The sequence below is a fragment of the Xyrauchen texanus genome, chromosome 6 (genome assembly GCF_025860055.1).
Source record: "Xyrauchen texanus isolate HMW12.3.18 chromosome 6, RBS_HiC_50CHRs, whole genome shotgun sequence".
Classification (NCBI taxonomy): Eukaryota; Metazoa; Chordata; class Actinopteri; order Cypriniformes; family Catostomidae; genus Xyrauchen; species Xyrauchen texanus.
In genome coordinates, this window is record NC_068281.1 from 9,541,944 (window position 1) to 9,560,659 (window position 18,716).

General features: G+C 38.6%; 1 protein-coding gene across 2 annotated transcripts in view; it reads left to right on the forward strand.

Moving 5' to 3' along the window:
- Window positions 1-18,716, forward strand: part of LOC127645294 (cell adhesion molecule 3-like) — a 120,118-nt gene that overhangs the window by 64,763 nt on the left and 36,639 nt on the right. For both annotated transcript variants that reach the window (XM_052128864.1, XM_052128865.1), the window contains exons 3-4: window positions 15,174-15,323; window positions 17,835-17,987. In XM_052128864.1, the coding sequence (XP_051984824.1) occupies window positions 15,174-15,323; window positions 17,835-17,987 (303 nt within the window). The remainder of the gene's footprint in view (window positions 1-15,173; window positions 15,324-17,834; window positions 17,988-18,716) is intronic.

Consider the following 18,716-nt stretch of genomic DNA (forward strand, 5'->3'; position numbering starts at 1 on the left):
CCAAGCAGCTTGGTGAAAAAAGGTCCACTGTTGGAGCAATCATTAGAAAATGGAAGAAGCTAAACATGACTGTCAATCTCCCTCGGACTGGGGCTCCATGCAAGATCTCACCTCGTGGGGTCTCGATCCTAAGAAAGGTGAGAAATCAGCCCAGAACTACACGGGAGGAGCTGGTTAATGAACTGAAAAGAGCTGGGACCACCGTTTCCAAGGTTACTGTTGGTAATACACTAAGATGTCATGGTTTGAAATCATGCATGGCACGGAAGGTTCCCCTGCTTAAACCAGCACATGTCAAGGCCCGTCTTAAGTTTGCCAATGACCATTTGGATGATCCAGAGGAGTCATGGGTGAAAGTCATGTGGTCAGATGAGACAAAAATAGAACTTTTTGGTCATAATTCCACTAACCGTGTTTGGAGGAAGAAGAATGATGAGTACCATCCCAAGAACACCATCCCTACTGTGAAGCATGGGGGTGGTAGCATCATGCTTTGGGGGTGTTTTTCTGCACATGGGACAGGGCGACTGCACTGTATTAAGGAGAGGATGACCGGGGCCATGTATTGCGAGATTTTGGGGAACAACCTCCTTCCCTCAGTTAGAGCATTGTAGATGGGTCGAGGCTGGGTCTTCCAACATGACAATGACCCGAAGCACACAGCCAGGATAACCAAGGAGTGGCTCTGTAAGAAGCATATCAAGGTTCTGGCGTGGCCTAGCCAGTCTCCAGACCTAAACCCAATAGAGAATCTTTGGAGGGAGCTCAAACTCCGTGTTTCTCAGCGACAGCCCAGAAACCTGACTGATCTAGAGAAGATCTGTGTGGAGGAGTGGGCAAAAATCCCTCCTGCAGTGTGTGCAAACCTGGTGAAAAACTACAGGAAACGTTTGACCTCTGTAATTGCAAACAAAGGCTACTGTACCAAATATTAACATTGATTTTCTCAGGTGTTCAAATACTTATTTGCAGCTGTATCATACAAATACATAGTTAAAAAATCATATATTGTGATTTCTGGATTTTTTTTTTTAGATTATGTCTCTCACAGTGGACATGCACCTACGATGACAATTTCAGACCCCTCCATGATTTCCAAGTGGGAGAACTTGCAAAATAGCAGGGTGTTCAAATACTTATTTTCCTCACTGTATACAAAATCTCATGAGATCACTTTGTATTTTTGTATAGACATAGAAAGCATGTTTTGGCAGTTCAGGCATGATTTAATACAACCTAGTAAGCTCTGTATGCAGACTCATTGTAATCTTGGATGAGGCCGATGACTGTGGTGTCGTCTGCGAACTTCAGAAGCTTGACAGAGTGGTGCTTGGCTGTGCAGTGATTTGTGCTGAGGGAGAAGAGTAGTGGAGAGAGCACACATTCCTGGGGGGGGGGGCACACATCCCTGGGGGGCACCATTGCTGATTGTACATGTGCTGGAGGTGAATTTCCTCATTCTCACTAGCTGCTGCCTGTCTGTCAGAAAGCTGGTGATCCACTGACAGACAGAGCCAGGAATAGAGAGCTGGGTTAATTTAGTCCATTGGAGAGCAGGTTTGATGCTGATAAAAGCCGAACTGGAGTCAACAAATAGTGTCCTTGCATAAGTCCCTGGTCTGTCTAGATGTTGAAATATGAACGCAGTCCCATATTGACTGCATCATCCACAGACCTCTTTGCTCTGTAAGCATATTGAAGGGGATCCAGGAGGTTTAAATGTGTGTGTGCTTTGAAGATCGGAGTGGGTGTGGGTTGGGTTGGGTTGTTGGGCTTTTCAGATCTACAGTAAAACACATTCAGGTCGTTAGCCAGTTGTTGATTCCCTACAGTGTTGGGGGATGGTGTCTTATAGAGCTGTGGAATATAACAGTTTTTACGATGCATCGCGATGCTGACGTGAATGATTCTGCATCGATGCATAAAACAAAAGAATAGATTTTAAAACTTTTTGAGTAAATATCATATACAGTATATGCCGTAATGTTTTTTAAATAAAGTAAGTAGTCTTATTAAATATTAATAAAAAAAAGTTGCCTATGTCCTTTAGAAGCAAAGCACTTGCGTCTGATGTTTGTAGATAGGAGACATGGCGGAGGGAGAGCAGCAGCCGGTGCTTAAAAATGCACCTAACTTCTTGAAAGCAAATATTTGGGCACATTTCGGTTTTTACTAAAATACGTAGAAAAATTCGCTTGATAAAAAATATGTTGTGTGCAAGACACGTCAAACCAGGATTAAATACTTCGGCAACACAACAAATATGAGTAATCACATTTCCCTTTTTCACCCGGTGCTAAAGATAGCAGCAACCCCGCAAAACGCAGCTAATCAGCCAACTATACAACAAGCAATGGTATCAAATTTACCTCAGAACTCCAAAAGGGCAAAGAAGATCACACCGTCCATTGCCACATTTATTGCAAAGGATCTCCACCCTTACTTGGTCATGGAAAACACCGGCTTTCGTTTCCTCCTCCATACCCTGGAGCTGAGATACAGAATCACAGACACTGCTATACCTGTTCTGTACAGTGACACAAAATCGAGAGTGATGGAGTCGATGCGTAATGCCAGCCAAGTGGCCATTGCCTGTGATTCCTGGACATCCATCGCCACAGATTCATATGTAACATTTACATTTATGCATTTGGCAGACGCTTTTATCCAAAGCGACTTACAGTGCACTTATATAGGGACATCCCCCCCAGAGCAACCTGGAGTTAAGTGCCTTGCTCAAGGACACAATGGTGGTGGCTGTGGGGATTGAACCAGCGACCTTCTGATTAACAGTTATGTGCTATAGCCCACTACACCACCACCACTCCTATGTAACGGTTATTAATAAAAGAATTGGAAGACAAGATGCATCGTGATGCATCGAGAATCTATTTATAATCTAAGCATTACCCACTGAATCGTAATCGAATCGAATCATGTGGCAAGTAAAGATTCACACCTCTAGTGTCTTGTAGTTGGTTTTTCAGGCCTTTCCACACTGATGCAGGGTCGTTAGCTGAAAACAGTTTTTTTTCTTCAGCTTTTCAGAATGGCTTCTTTTAGCCACTCTAATCTCCTTTGTTAGTCTGTATTTGGCCTGATTGTACAAGATTTTATCCCCACTTCTGTAAGCATCCTCTTTGGACTGACGAAGCTGCTTGAGTATTTCTGTAAAACATGGTTTGTCATTGTTATATGTTAAATAAGTCCTAGTAGGAATGCACATGTCCTCACAGAAACTGATATATGATGGCACAGTATCTCTGTGCACATCCAGGTCGGTGGCTGCAGCTTCAAAAACACTCCAATCAGTGCAGTCAAAGCAGGCCTGTAGTTCCAGCTCTACTTCATTGGTCTATCTTTTTACAATCTTTACTTAGCTGATTTTAGTTTCTGCTTGTAGGTCGGAAGAAGATGAACCAGACAGTGATCAAAGAGTCCTAAAGCTTCATGTGGGACAGAGCGATATGCATCCTTTATTGTTGTGTAGCAATCATCCAGTGTATTTCTGTCTCTGGTGAAGTGAACTCAGGAGCTCAGGTTAGCAGTTTGAATCAGAATCACTTTCTCAGCGAATCATCCATCGGTGTGTTCACAACTGGGAATGCAGACATTTAAAAATAGGAAACCCGTATGTATTTCGGGCTTCTTTATAATTAAAAGACTTGCATCATTTTATATACTATATAAACTATATATATATATATATATATATATATATATATATATATATATATATATATATATTATGACACTTAGGACAATTGAGGTATTCATACACAACTATTACACAAGTTGCAAACATTCAATGAAGCTCAAGAAGGCAACACACTACTAAATGCATATTCTACTTCATGTAAAAGCGATGATAGGTGCATTTGAATGTTCATTAACAAACTTAGTGAGCTGCCTGCCTAGACAGCATTTGAAGTGTGTTTGAATGTGCTTATGATGCCCAAAAATGTTGTCTAGATAGCACGTCACTTGATTTTGCACACAGCCCTTCTCTTACCATCTACCTCTCCTCTCTCTTTTTCTCTGGGTGGTTCTGTCCCTTGCTGCCCCCTGCCCTGTTTCTCACTCTGGGGAGTGAGACAATGAACTAATGATGTTTGACAGGTAGAGAGAGGAGGCACCATGACCAACAACAACTGTGAAAAGAGCGGGAAAGTGACAGAAAAACAGATCATTCAATCATGAGATATTTATATAATTTTTTGTAAGTTGTTGTTTGTGGTAGAGTGGTTATAGTTCTGACTCGTGACAGTTTTTATGTCGTCTGACAGTGAGTGCTTAAGTCTCTTATGGCATTTTGTGGTCAAATGAGCATGTGAGATTTGGAGAGTAATGTTATATTAATTACACTGATGGTACATTACAAACACAGCATCCATATTTACATTCCCTGTATTATGTTTTAAGATACAGTATCTCAGAGTACAATTTCAATGTCAACTCAAACAAATAAATATTGTAGTTGTGTTTATGCTCAACAGAATCACAAAAATGATGATGGTCTAACAATTATGTTATTCCAATATCATTAATATTGAAAATCTTAATGTGAAATTGTCTTTCTGTTCGGCAGAACTGCTTATCTTGGTCTGAAAACGTACAAGACATGATGGTAGGTTGACATATTTACATTGGCATATTTATTTATTCTTTCAGAGGACGCTTTTATCCAAAAAGACTTACATATGTGTAATGGAAGAGAGAAATAGGAAAACAGGAGACAAGAATGAAAAAGAGGGGGATGACATAAGGATAAGGACAGACACATACAAGGGGGGCAGTTATAGGGTAGAAAAGGGTGTTTGTGTGAGTAGTTAGGGTTGGGCAGTAATAGGCCAACAGCTGGCAATGAGTGGGGGGTTGGAGAGGGTCATGTCGACAAAACCTCCATGTGACCTATTAATATACTGCATCCAGTATAACGCACTAGTGTGCACTTGTGTAAGTGGGTTGATGACATCAAATTTCAGTGCCAGTGTCAACAGTGTCCTGCAGTTTGAAATACTATTTTTCATCTAAAATATTTTATTTAAAAAATAAAAAAATTTCTAATTCATGCATACAGTTTTTTTGACATAGTAATTGATAGACTAGAGCTCAAGCGATATTGAAATTTTCTGATACTGATACCTATGGAATTGGAAGAAAGCTGATAACAGATTAATTGGCTGTTTTAGTATCAAAAGGCCATATTGAATGAGTTAAAAAGATTATTAGTCTTTCTTGTGACTGGGTTGGCCATACATAGATGCTACAAGAAACCAAATTGAATTAAATCTCAGATGCAGTTGAAAAAAGAAAATTGTGTTCACATAAAACGTCTAGGAGCCTATATAAAAGCCATGCCAACCAGTATTCCAATGAAATAATGTGAGCACAATCCAATTAATTACAGAGGCTAGATTTTCAGTCACCTATCTATAAAACCAAATTCCTTGGCAGCTATAATAATAATAATAGCTTAATAACCTTTGGCAAACCTTTGACACATCTTCATTTGGATTGAGGGGACCTACATCATAAATCTAAGGTGTCGGGCATTGAAATTGACTATAATGATCATTCATCATTGTCTAAGGAGTCAAGCAAATTCACTTTGCAGAGATCACTGAGAGAGGTTAACTGAAAGAACAGAGATTTGTGTTGCTCAGCTGAATTTACAGAGAAGCAATGCATTCAAGCAGTTTCTTGTGTATTTAGGGGCTAAGTAGCATATATATCGCAATGAGTTTAAATATTTCCATTAAGGTACCTTTGTTCTTTATCAGTTTCTCTGTTCCCTCAAAGGTAGATATCATGTTTTGTGTACATTAAGACAAAGCACAGTACCAATTTGACTAATTCTTCTGTCCAATTGTCTTAAATTATAAATAACTCTTTTAAGCTTTCACTTTCTTCATCATGCTCGCACCGTCACTTACTGGCAGATTACCCTGCTGATGTACATTCTTGAGAAGTTTATCGACAAAGTAACTACGTTTTGATCCAAGGATGTTTTGCGGAAAAAGTTTAGCAATCAATATAAAGCTGATGGAAATGCAAAATATGTCGACATAATATTTTTCCGTTTAACGCTAGCACAAAAACTATATGTTGATACTTCAAATGTCACGAAAAACTGGTTTGGAACTGGTTTGTCTTATTGTTGAGGAAATTGGCATTAATGCAAAAATATAGTGTGACAGAATTTGCCCCAATCGTTAGCCTGTGCTAATCATGATTACAAGGTATACATTACATTATGAATACATTACCTTGAAAGCCTGTTTATTGTACATGGAGCATTACTCGTACTTTTATGGATTAGTCTTAATGACATATCTGTACAGATCCGGTTCTGCAAACACATCTGCGTCATGATAATCCAAGGAGTGCCAACACAAATATATTTCTCATACACCTGTCATCGAAAAGTGCACAGAGAACAAATTAATAGCCACTCTTTGCGATTAATTTAATCATGGTAGCCATCCATTTATTTATTAAAGTTTCTTTTCCACACCATTCAAAATAATAGACGGCAGTCATGGAATTAGCCCAAAATACAAAAAATCAAATTTCTGTCCACAAAGATGTTTTAAATTAAAAATAAATATACAATACTAGGAGAAAAGTATAAGTGTGCTTTTTGGAATACAATATAGCACAATTCAATATTCAAAATAGCCTTTTGAATATCAGGAATTGATTATATGTAAACCCTGATATTTGTAGCATCTGATATGTTTACTCATCTTACCACCCACCAGAGGGAACCCTCTCCCAAATACTGATCTTCACCCATTTCTTCACTGCTCATTTCCTGTTTACCACATGTATATATAGCCATGCAGTTCCATTGTTAATTGCGAAGTATTGCAAATTTACCCTACCTTACTGAGCATTTTTCCATCGCCATTGTTTCTTGATTCATGTTATGTCCATTACCTGTTTTTCTGGATTTACTACTTTTTGGATTACCCTTTGTTTGTTTGCCTGGTTGTACTGTCTATTTGGTTTGTTGGATTTATCCGCCTGCTTTACAACTAGTCCCTCTGCCTGCTGTTTTGGATTCTTTGCTTGTTTCTCTTTTAATAAACGTCCTGCTCATGGATCCTAACACCTCTCCATGGCCAGTTTGTTACAATATTACACTGCATCAATATTTTTTAATAGCTGTGCACATAGCATATACACATCGATGGACCGAACATTTCCCCTACTACTTGGTGCAGTGCGATAGGCACAACATCAGGACCAATATTACAGTCCTATCAGAAGTTCAGAATTCAGTCCTCATGAATTGTCTCAATACTCTCCCCATTTAACCAAAACTTTGGAGGGGAAAAAAAGAAGGACATCTGGGAGGCGAAAGGTGCACAATTAGCAATATACACACATTTCAGTATGGAAATGGCTTAAGGGCAGATTTCTTTTGCAATAAACCAAAGAATTTTTTTTTTAGGCATGCACATCATTTTTAGCGATAAAAGGCCAATTGAATGGAAACAAGCAGAGTTTGAGTCTAATTTGGGTGGGCCCACCCAGCCCACCCCAGCCCACCCCAGCCCACCCATGGATACGCCACCAGTTACATAAATAGTTCAAAATAATTGAGTTTCATTTAAGACCATAAATGGTGACTGGTTTTTCCATTACAATGCCTTAAACTCAAAGTAAGTTTTTATATATTGTCTCTATAATCACCAGATGAAGGGTTTTATATATTTCACCAGATTACTATTATTATTATTATTATTCACCAGATATGAAGGTAGAGACACAATGTACAGTATTTGCTGATGGGCCACAAACTCACATTATTCTTTGTATGCTCTTGCTTCAATTTATTACACCTGATTATCTAATCAAATAACAAAATATTCATTTATATTCAAGATTTAACAAAATATCCAAGTGTGGCAGCAGGGGCGTGGTCAAGTGCCCGTCTGGGGGAGAAAGCGGTAAGGGCGCTTGCACCTGAGCCAAATTATGTCTAACACCTGTTTCCGATTTCAGTGAGCATGGGGAGAGCGGCATATAAAACGGCCTCAGAACCTCCAGACGGGAGAGTGTGACACGCGTTAGTCCAGTGTTGCCGCGTACAGCGCATAAGAAAAGTGTTATGTTAATTGAGAAGTTTTGTTGAGAACCAGCAAAGTGTTATGTTAATTGTGAAGATTTGTTTGTTGAGGAAAATATGAGTTGTGAGCAGTGCTGTGGCCATTAAAAGCTTACTTGTGAAGAACTCTACGTCTTCGTTCCCTCCTTGTCATCATGCATCCTTACACCAAGTAATGATAAAAATTGAAAAAAGGATGAATATTGTCAATTACGACAGATATACAAATCCCAAGGTGTCGGTTATTTATATTGATATTTCATCTCCAGAGGCTGCAATCATACTCTAGTCTACATTCCTCAAATGCCACCAACAGGGGCTATAGAAACTATCAGCGAACCTTCGTGTTTGACATTGTTGGCTATAAAGAATCCAAAAGCAATCTGAATGTACAGTACATGATGCAGTTGTGTCTAAAGCTGTCTATGAATTCACTCATTTATGCTCACATGTGTCTTTCACTAGGTATTCAAGTATGTTTAATATTTCAGACCCAGCATATGCATGAACGTGTACATAGCGAGATGTTATGAATGAAAATGATCATGGGCAAAATGTTCTGTTTTCTATCCACTCTCTTTTTACAATGAAATCTACTCTCATTTGTTGTAGAAGATAGTCTCTTGGCATTGTGCTGTTACATTAGGAATTTCTGTGGAACTGACACACTGAGTAGATATATCAGACACTTCACTGTCTGAACAAATGGATCAGATTTCATCACTTACAAAATGACAGTGCTGACAGCCCTAAAGATCAGATTTGAAAATAACTTTTTTTTTGTGCCGTGTAAAAAAATCCATAGAGTCAGATGCAAAGTCAAGCTTAATTTTATGCCTAAGGTTTAGACTCCATAAACCTCCATTAAACTCCATGAACCAATATTTAATCTCACAAATTGGCAGACTACAGTTAAGCAAATGTGTTCAAGCAGTTGCAAGTTCAAACCAAATTTTCAACAATTCATATAAATGTACACAGTCTGACCGATTAATAATGCAACGGTTACTTCATCTACACCAGCTGCTGTACACACACAGCTGGATATCAGGGAAAACCAATAGGATCATTAATGCCAATCAAACGATAATCAGGCTGAAAAAAAAGACATCTACGTATGCGATGAAAGAACCAGAGAGATCTTAACAGAGGCAGAGAGATGGAAAGAAGAGGGCATAGAGGTGACAGAATACTAGAGGGAAAATATGGAGACAGAGAGAGACAGATGGATGGAGGAGGAAAAGGAAAAATGAAGCGAGGCACAGATGGAGAGAGATGAGAAGGGAGGAAGAGGAAAATGGAGAGATGAAGGACATTTTTCATTGTCTGTTTTTGGACAGTATTTATTAAACTTCAGCTTGTGTTATCTCCCACATATAAACAGTCAACCTCTCTCTCCCTCTCTCTCTCATTTATTTCTCTCTGTCTCCCCTTTTTGTTTTCTTCGTCGCACTTCGTCGAATATGCTGTATTCATCTCTTCATCTGTAATCTTATGCTTTTGTCTCTTTTCAACAGCCGTCCTCTCCACCTTTATTGTCCATACATTTCTCTCTCTCATTTGTGTAAACTATGTTGCTTTAAATATACTGTATGTTGAGTGCATTTTACACCCTCACATACTGTATTTGTGTGTGATTGAGAGACACCTGGAGAATGGCAGAGAGGGAGATAGCGAGAGAGAGATGCAATGATGAATGACATTGTCTGGGTGTGTTTAAATCAGTTCTGTGTGTGTATATTCTCTAAGGCAGTGGTTCGCAACTGGTAGGGTCATGACCCAAAAATGTGTTGAATGTCTTTTCTGATGGGGGTGTACAGCAGGAAAAAATGCAAATGAAAATAATAAAAAAATAGAATGAGCTATTTGATTGATCAGAGTAGCAAAATGAATCCCAGATCATTAATTTTACACTTAAAAGGATGTGCATCCAATCAAACTCACCGTAAATTCACCTGTCATTTGGTAGAAACTATAACCAAATCAGGCAGATACCAACATGGACAGGTTGCGTGACATGCCCTCATCCTCAAAAATCATGAATAAAACTATGCAAGGTAAAAGAAAATTCTCTGTTGACCTCTCTCATCAACAATCATGCCTCAATCCAAATCACTGAGATCATATTTTTCCCCATTCTGATGGTTGATGTGACATTAACTGAAGCTCCTGACCCATATCTGCATGATTTTATGCACTGCACTGCTGCCACACAATTGGCTGATTAAATGTTTGCATGGATGTTTGTTGGTGCCAGATGGGCTGGTTTGAGTATTTGAGTAACTGCTGATCTCCTGCGATTTTCACACAGAAAAAGACAAACTCAGATGTTTACTTTGAATGGTGCCAAAAACAAAAAACATCCAGTGAGTGGCAGTTCTGTGGATGGAAATGCATTGTTGATGAGAGAGGTCAACAGAGGATGGCCAGAATGGTTCGAACTGATGAAGTCTACAGTAGCTCAGATAACCGCTCTGTACAGTTGTGGTGAGAAAAATAGCATCTCAGAATGTTGTGGGTTGGCACTGTTTTGGTTGCATGAGGTGGACCTACACAATATTAGGCATGTGGTTTTAATGTTGTGGCTGATCAGTGTATGTCACAATCCATTCGTGATACATCACAAAATAATAATTGGATCGTGATTGAAACTGTGTGAGAGAGACTTAGCATGTTTGCGAGTGAGTGAATCATGTGGGTTCAATTTTATTCACTCTAACAACTTACATATACTTATTTCAGCGCACTGAGAATTGTTGTTCTCATACCTCCCGCATGTTAAGATGACCTGCTTTTTCATTATTGAAATGTTGGACATGATATGAATGATATCAATACAGGTATCAAAATGAGCTATGTAATATTGTGAGAAAACGTATTGTGATATACATCGATACTGGATATAATTGTATCGGCATAGCCCTAAACCAGAATACATTAAAACCATTTTGAAAACATTACAATTTTTACTTTTGTCCAATGTAAAATTTGGTCAAATCAAAACCTAGATTTCTTTTCGTATTACAAATCCTAAATATTCAAAAATATGTCCCATTACAGATTTAAAATAGGTTGTCAACAATGTTTTTTTGCTGACTTTTACTGGTCGAATAAGACTGATAAAATGTTACACACGAACTAGGGCTGGATGATTTGGCCAAAAAAATCATATTGCAATTATTTTGTCAAATATTGCAAATATGATTTGAACTGCTGATATTATAAACATTTAACATCTCTTATTGCTGTTGGTTGAATATATATATATCTATATATATATATATATATATATATATATATATATATATATATAGGCTAAAAGGGAAAAAAATCACATTGAAACAGCATCTCTTGTGCTTATCAGGGTGTGAAATGTGATGCAATTTGTCTGCTGCTTCATCATTGCTCTGAAAGAAGAAGTATGTTGGAACAGAAAGAAGGAAGATCTTTACATTTCTGCCTGTTGTTGACAGCAGTTTTTTTCTGTATGTTTTTCATTTAAATTCAGGTGAAACACTGTGAAATGCTGCAAACTTGAACGTTTGAAACTATGTGAATGGCAAAATAAAGTGAATGTTGTACACTTTGCGTTCTCATCTCAGAGCACAGTTGCGAACCACACTGCAAACAAAGTGAACCAAACTGAGAGCACCTCCAGAGATGGATTTAATCTGAAGCGACCACATGTTGGGAACAGAAGTGCTCTGACACCGCTGAACTCATGAGCTCCACACATACTTGCTCTGAGTAACAACAGTGCTGTGGCTTCACTCTAAACTGTGCAGCGCCTGCATGCTATTTATTGATTTTAATAAATCACAGCAGAATTTAATTCACATATAATTATAATTAATTCACATAATTATTTACTTCAATTAATTGTGCAGCCCTAACTCACTCTCTGCTCTGCACTCCATCCACTCAATGATTTAGAGTTGAGTCATTATCCTGACATAAACAGTTAAATGGGTCAGATGCCATTTTGAGAGCCTCAGTAAGTGCCCCCTGCAGCAGTTGTCCACTGCACAGAGAGTGTGGATCTGCCCCACTAATCGCTTATTAACTGCTAACACCATTCTAATTGGTTGCCAATAAGTAGCCAGCACTGCATGCACTAAAGCTAAAGGCTAATTTTAGCCTATTATCCGTTGACATAGGTTCATTGGGTTTAGAGAGCTAACTCTAATTCTACTGTTGTCTTGCTTTGAGTGAGGTTTTTACACACACACACACACACACACACACACACACAGTTTTTATATTATGGTAAATGGTCTGCACTTATATAGCACTTTTTTTTTAACCTTAGAGGTTACCAAAGTACATTACATTGTGTCCCAATCACCCATTCACACACACACACACACACACACACACACACACACACACACACATGTTGTGTTTCCATGTTTTATGGGGACTTTCCATAGACATAATGGTTTTTATACTGTACAAACTTTATATTCTATCCCCTAAACCTAACCCTACCCCTAAACCTAACCCTCACAGAAAACTTTCTGCATTTTTACATTTTCAAAAAACATAGTTTAGTATGATTTATAAGCTGTTTTCCTCATGGGGACCGACAAAATGTCCCCACAAGGTCAAAAATTTCGGGTTTTACTATCCTTATGGGGACATTTGGTCCCCACAAAGTGATAAATACACGCTCACACATACACACACACACACACACACACACACACACACAAACACACACACACACACACCAATGGCGGCAGAGCTACTATGCAAGGCGCTAGCCTGCCATTGTGAGCCAATTGGGGTTCAGTGTCTTTCCAAAGGACACTTCGTTATGTGGAGTTGTGTGGGCTGGAAACGAACCAAACCCAGCAATTAGCAGCCGACCTGCTCTACCACCTGAGCCACAGCTCAGGTGGGGACTCTCCCTAACCCTACCCCTAAACCTAACCATCAAAGAAACCATTCTACATTTTACATTTTCAAAAAACATTGTTTAGCTTTAGTATGTTCAATAAGCCATTTCCCTCATGGGGACCGCTGGCTGGGCCCCACAAGGCAGGTGATCTCAGGTTTTACGATCCTTGTGGGGACATTTGCCCCCCACAATGTAGTATAAACATGCACACACACACACACACACACACACACACACACACACACACACACACACACACACACACACATACACACAAATAGCCAGATGTTCTGTGATGCTGAGGCTTAGCCTTTTCTCATCCCTTCTGCCCTCCCTCTATTTTTAAAAGCAGCCTCTTGTTAAAGTCTTTTAGGCTAATAAGGCTGAGTTCAGCCCAGCTTCACGCTTGCCCAGCACACCTGTGATATTGAGTAGGCTAATTCAAGCACTAGCAAAGCATCAGGCTAGAATTAGGCCAGTGTTTAGCCTGAATCAAGCCAACTATGGGATCAACAAAAGCAATTATTAATCAATCATTAGGCCGGTGTTTAGGCAGCGAGAAACAGCAGTGGGCAAAGATTAACTCAGCATTCAGCCAATGTTAACCTAGCAATTAGCAATGTTTACCCAGAATTCAACCAACAAATGCCCAACATGCTGCCAACTTTTGCCCTATGTTTAATCTCTTTGAATCCTAAATTTGGCCAACATCACATAATCATTAGCTCTCCATCGTGCAATTAGCCCAGAATTCAGATGTGTTATCCCAGAGTTCATCCCGCTCTGGTCAGCATTAAAAAGGTCATCGATTATAGTCTAAGTGGTAATTATTGGGTAAAGTGGAGCATGGGCTGCTCTGGGCAGAGTTATCATACTGACATAGTCACATTTGCATTACACCTGGCCTTTACACACATAAGCACACATGCGTGCGCGCACACACACACACACACACGCAGATACACAGATACCATTATTACAATTAATGAGTTGACTTGTCATCTGTCAGATGCCTGAAGAGCTTAACATGTGTAATACTCAAGTGCTCAAACCCCAATCCCCACAAACACTGAACAACCAACATGAAAACAAACAGCTTGACCTTTACACATTTAAGAAAATGTGAGTGGTGCTTGCCCATGCACAACTCAACACCACAATGATTGCTTACAGGCTCAAGTCAAAGGACCCATGCCCAAGTCACTGTAATATTTTTTCCCTGGCTTGGTTTCTTTAAAGCGGTCAATGGAAAGGAGGAGGCGAGAACCGGCTTGACGATATAAATAATATTTTAATATAAAACTGAAGCAAAAGACAAAACACACACACTGCTCGTTAAGGAGAAGTGTGCTTTTCTAAGTGACTGGACTAGTGGATGATAAAAGAGCAAAAATCCTACAGATTTACATTGAAAAAGGAAACTGTGGCAGGGCGGAGGGCGGGGCGGGACATGTCCGTAAACTATTTATCTCTCCCGCACTATTCTCCGCAGTCAGCCTTTATCCCTCTCGGAGGCTTAATTAGCCTGATAAGGGACCGGGTGTGTAGAATCACGACCCGGCCCACCCTCCGCCCTGCCACAGTTTCCTTTTTCAATGTAAATCTGTGGGATTTTTGTACTCTTTTTATCATCCACTAGTCCAGTCACTTAGAAAAGCACACTTCTCATTAACGAGCAGAACAGTTTGAGGTCTTGTTCATGTTGGACGAGTTGATGTCGATGAGATGTCCTTAGCTTTAAGGGTTTGTTCAAATCTTAAGTAGAATATAAGCAATAGTAATAACGATTCTTGTTTTTGCAAACACCACTTATTGCATATCTTCCATTCTGAGTTTCTCAGCAGTCACATACTGTACAATCTATCTGTATTTTCTTCTGAATCTTGGAGACGTCAGCCATTGAGTTATTATTATTATAATACCAAATAACTTCCCTCCTCTTCCTCTCTCGCACTACATTTTCTTAATTTCTGTTCTCTCTCAACTCCCAAACCACGAGACCGAGAAATTGTTTTCAATGAGACATACACAGCTGTACATTGAAACATCATGATGATGTGGGCGAGGCATCTAATCTATCTATTTTTTCATGAGGCTGTCCTTTTTCTCTCTCTCTTTGACTAATATCTTCTCATATGTCTCTTTCCTGTTAACCAGATGAGGAACTTTTCCAGCCAGTGGCCCAAGATGAGACAGTGGCAGTTGGCGGAACAGTGACCCTGACCTGCAACGTAAAGGAAAACGATAACTCCTCCCTCCAGTGGTCAAACACGGCACAGCAAACCTTATACTTCGGAGAGCAGAGAGGTGACTATATATATATATATTAATATACTGTATATACAGTATAGGCAAGCATGCCTTTAGAACTGATTATACTTCTGTTTTTATTTATTGTTTATTAAAATATATTTCAGAACACAATCAGTCTTTTAAAACCCTTAATTTGAATAAATGTCACTCGAACCTGTATAATAATATGTCACATTTCGCTTTGCCGTATTTAGTGTGAAATAACTCCAGATGATGTTTCTCTGTCTCTGTCCATTATCTGATTTGTTCTATTTGAATGAGTACTGAGAGTAAAGTATCAGAGAAGACAGCTGTCTGAGACTGCTTGCGCCTTTCAAGTTCATTTCTTTAAAATACAAAGCTTATGATATGCATACGTATTCATGCTAAATAAATAATAAAATCATCAGTAAAAAAAATACAAAAAAATAATTGATTTTATTGATTGAATTGATGTTTTATTCAAGGATTGGTCTTTTTGATGCAAATTCTGGTTTTATACAATCCACCTCTCCCCATAAAAGTGGTTGTTATGCTAAACGTCCTTTTTGCCTATTTGCAAGATGTATCCATTTCAATTGAATAACAAATTTCCATCTAATTGAATTGCCTAATCTTTAACTAAATAAAATGTATAAATCTTACAAAATGCAAGTATTATTCATTACATTTTCTTCAAGACTATACAATTCAATTAGATGGAAATGTGTTATTCAATTGAAATGGATACATCTTAAAAATAGGCTAAAATATTTTATTGAGTGTTGTTCACTGAAAATCTTCCCCTCCATCACATCTCTTAAATCTATTTCACATTTGCATAGATTCAAATATTGCGAGCTAATGATGACAGAATCATTTCTGGGTGAAATGCTGTATTCCTTTAACTATTCCTTTTACTTGATCTCCTTTATGACTGCAGTTAGTGATTGCAATTGCTTGCCCTCTTGGTCCTTATAGGAAATTCTTTTTTTAATTTATTGTTTACCATTTTTCCACAGACCTCTCACTTCCCAAACTGCCAAATAAAAGAAATGGCAGCAACATCTTCCTAAAACATTAATATCACCCTAAAAACAAACAGGTGGCTCTGTGATCACGGAAAGCAAGGTGATGGAGAGAGAAACACAGAGAGAGCATAGACCTGATTAAAGTGGAAAACACAAGAAGATGAGAAGAGAGCACAGTCAAATAGAAGAGCAGAGAAAGAGATAGAATGATTATATTGTGTCTATTGTACGAGAAGGCAGAAGGGTGCATTGCAAAAAGAGAGGAGAGAAATACAGGCAGACAGATACTGTTGAAAAGAGGCAAAGATACACAAAAGTTTGTTGTGAGATAAAGAAAAAATGAATGTGGAGTAGCAATGGATGGGTGGATGAGCAAAGAGAAAGATAAAGAGATGAATGACAAAGGAGGGGAGTGTGTGCATGAAAGAGCAGGATGGAGGACAGAGGAACAGCGGCTGATGAAGACAAATTAGTGCCCTTCATTTACTGATAAACCATGAAGACACAGTACACACATACACTCTCTCTCTCACACACACATGTACTGTAAATCTGTATTAGAGACATGTTAGCCTATTGTTTTCTTTAAGATTTTGCTGTACTTTTTCATATTTGATATTAATTTCAGGGGCCAATCTAAAATCTTGGGGATGGGGGTTCTAATAAACATTATCTGCTTGGCTCATGAATATTAATTAGGTGACAAAAAAGGTGCTGAAAGGCAATTGAACTGGAGCTAATCATACTGTATTATGTTGCTGTTTTACACAGCCAGCACGGGTGCATTTATGCACAGGCTTACACAGGCTGAAGCCCAAGGGCCCACAACTCCCAGGTGGGCCCCATTTGTGGTGTTTGCCACCCTATTCTCCCCCATCAACATTCATGGCAAGAGCATATGTAAACATGTTAAGTGAGAGATGCTGATATAAACAGGGAGACTGTGTGCAACAGTGAAAGCCATCCGTGTAGCACATGTTCATAGACTAACAGTCCTTAATAGTGTAGGGGGACGACTATAGAATGCAGATCTCCGTATGTCTATGCCCCTCACCAAAAGTTCACCAAAACAAATGTTATACTCACACCCGTGTTTTTCCAGACCAATAAATCTTTCTTCTGTGAAACACAAAAAGATGTTAACCTCAGTCACCATTCACTTTCATAGCATCTTTTTTCCATAGAATGAAAGTGATTGGTTACTGAGGCCAGCATGCTGCTTAGAATATTTTGTACATGAAAGTGAAAGTCATAAGGGTTTGGAACAACATGGGGGGTGATTATATGATGACAGAATTTTTGATTTTGGGTGAACCACCCCTTTAAAGTCACAGTAGCAAAAACAGCCTGTTTAAAGGTCTTACTGTGTGTCTGGTTTTGGTGCAAGAAACTGATGTTATCATTGGTTTTCAGGGGAAAAAGTAAAATGCTACAAAACTGTAGAATATGGCTCCTTGCATTTTCTTTTTTTTTTTTTTTTTTTTGTGCATTTCTCTTATCTGCTGTCTCTTTTCAGCACTGAGAGATAACCGTATCCAGTTGGTGAAGTCCACGTCCACAGAACTGATAATCACCATTTCAAATGTTCAGCTGTCAGATGATGGAGACTACACATGTTCCATCTTCACTATGCCTGTACGGACTGCACGGGCCACCGTTACTGTACTTGGTATGTGTGTGTGTGTGTGTGTGTGTGTGTGTTTCATTGTCAATCAAGGTGGTAGTTAAATGCAGAAATTACGTTTTCTTTATACATAATCTGTATTACATAGAGTATTCTTTTCTAGTACCTTCCTTCTTTCTTTCACACACTTATATCACACACACAATATATTACAGATTAAAAACATAAAATAAAAAAAATTAATGTTTGTTTTTAATGGATCAAAGGTTGTTTATTGGACGACAGGGTTTAAAAATGTCATTTTGGGTCACATCTGGATGGCGTGCTCGACTGAATGTCTATTGTTTATTGGACATTGGGCTTTCTATTTATTTATTTTTGCAACAATGGGCCAATAATTGAAATGCTGATTGACTGGAGTGACAGCGTTTGAAGCTTAAAACATTGCTGTCATTCAAAGTAGCACTATAACAGGAGTCTGTTGCTGCAGCATTTACTTCTTTTGTCAATGGCATTTGTAAACATTATAAATATATCTATAGTTCTGTTTTGGGAGCCATTTTGTAGACACCAAAATCTAAGTATGTTTTCTTTTTTTTTTTTTTTTTGCCATTGATATCTGACATCTGTGCTCCCAATCTTTTGAAAAGCACCAGGTGCTACTGGTAAACATGCACATGGAGTCTGCACTTTTTTCATATTTTTTGAACTAATTGTTGGGGAAAATATGCAGAAATGCGCAATTGATTGAAATATTAAATGTGCTACGTAAAT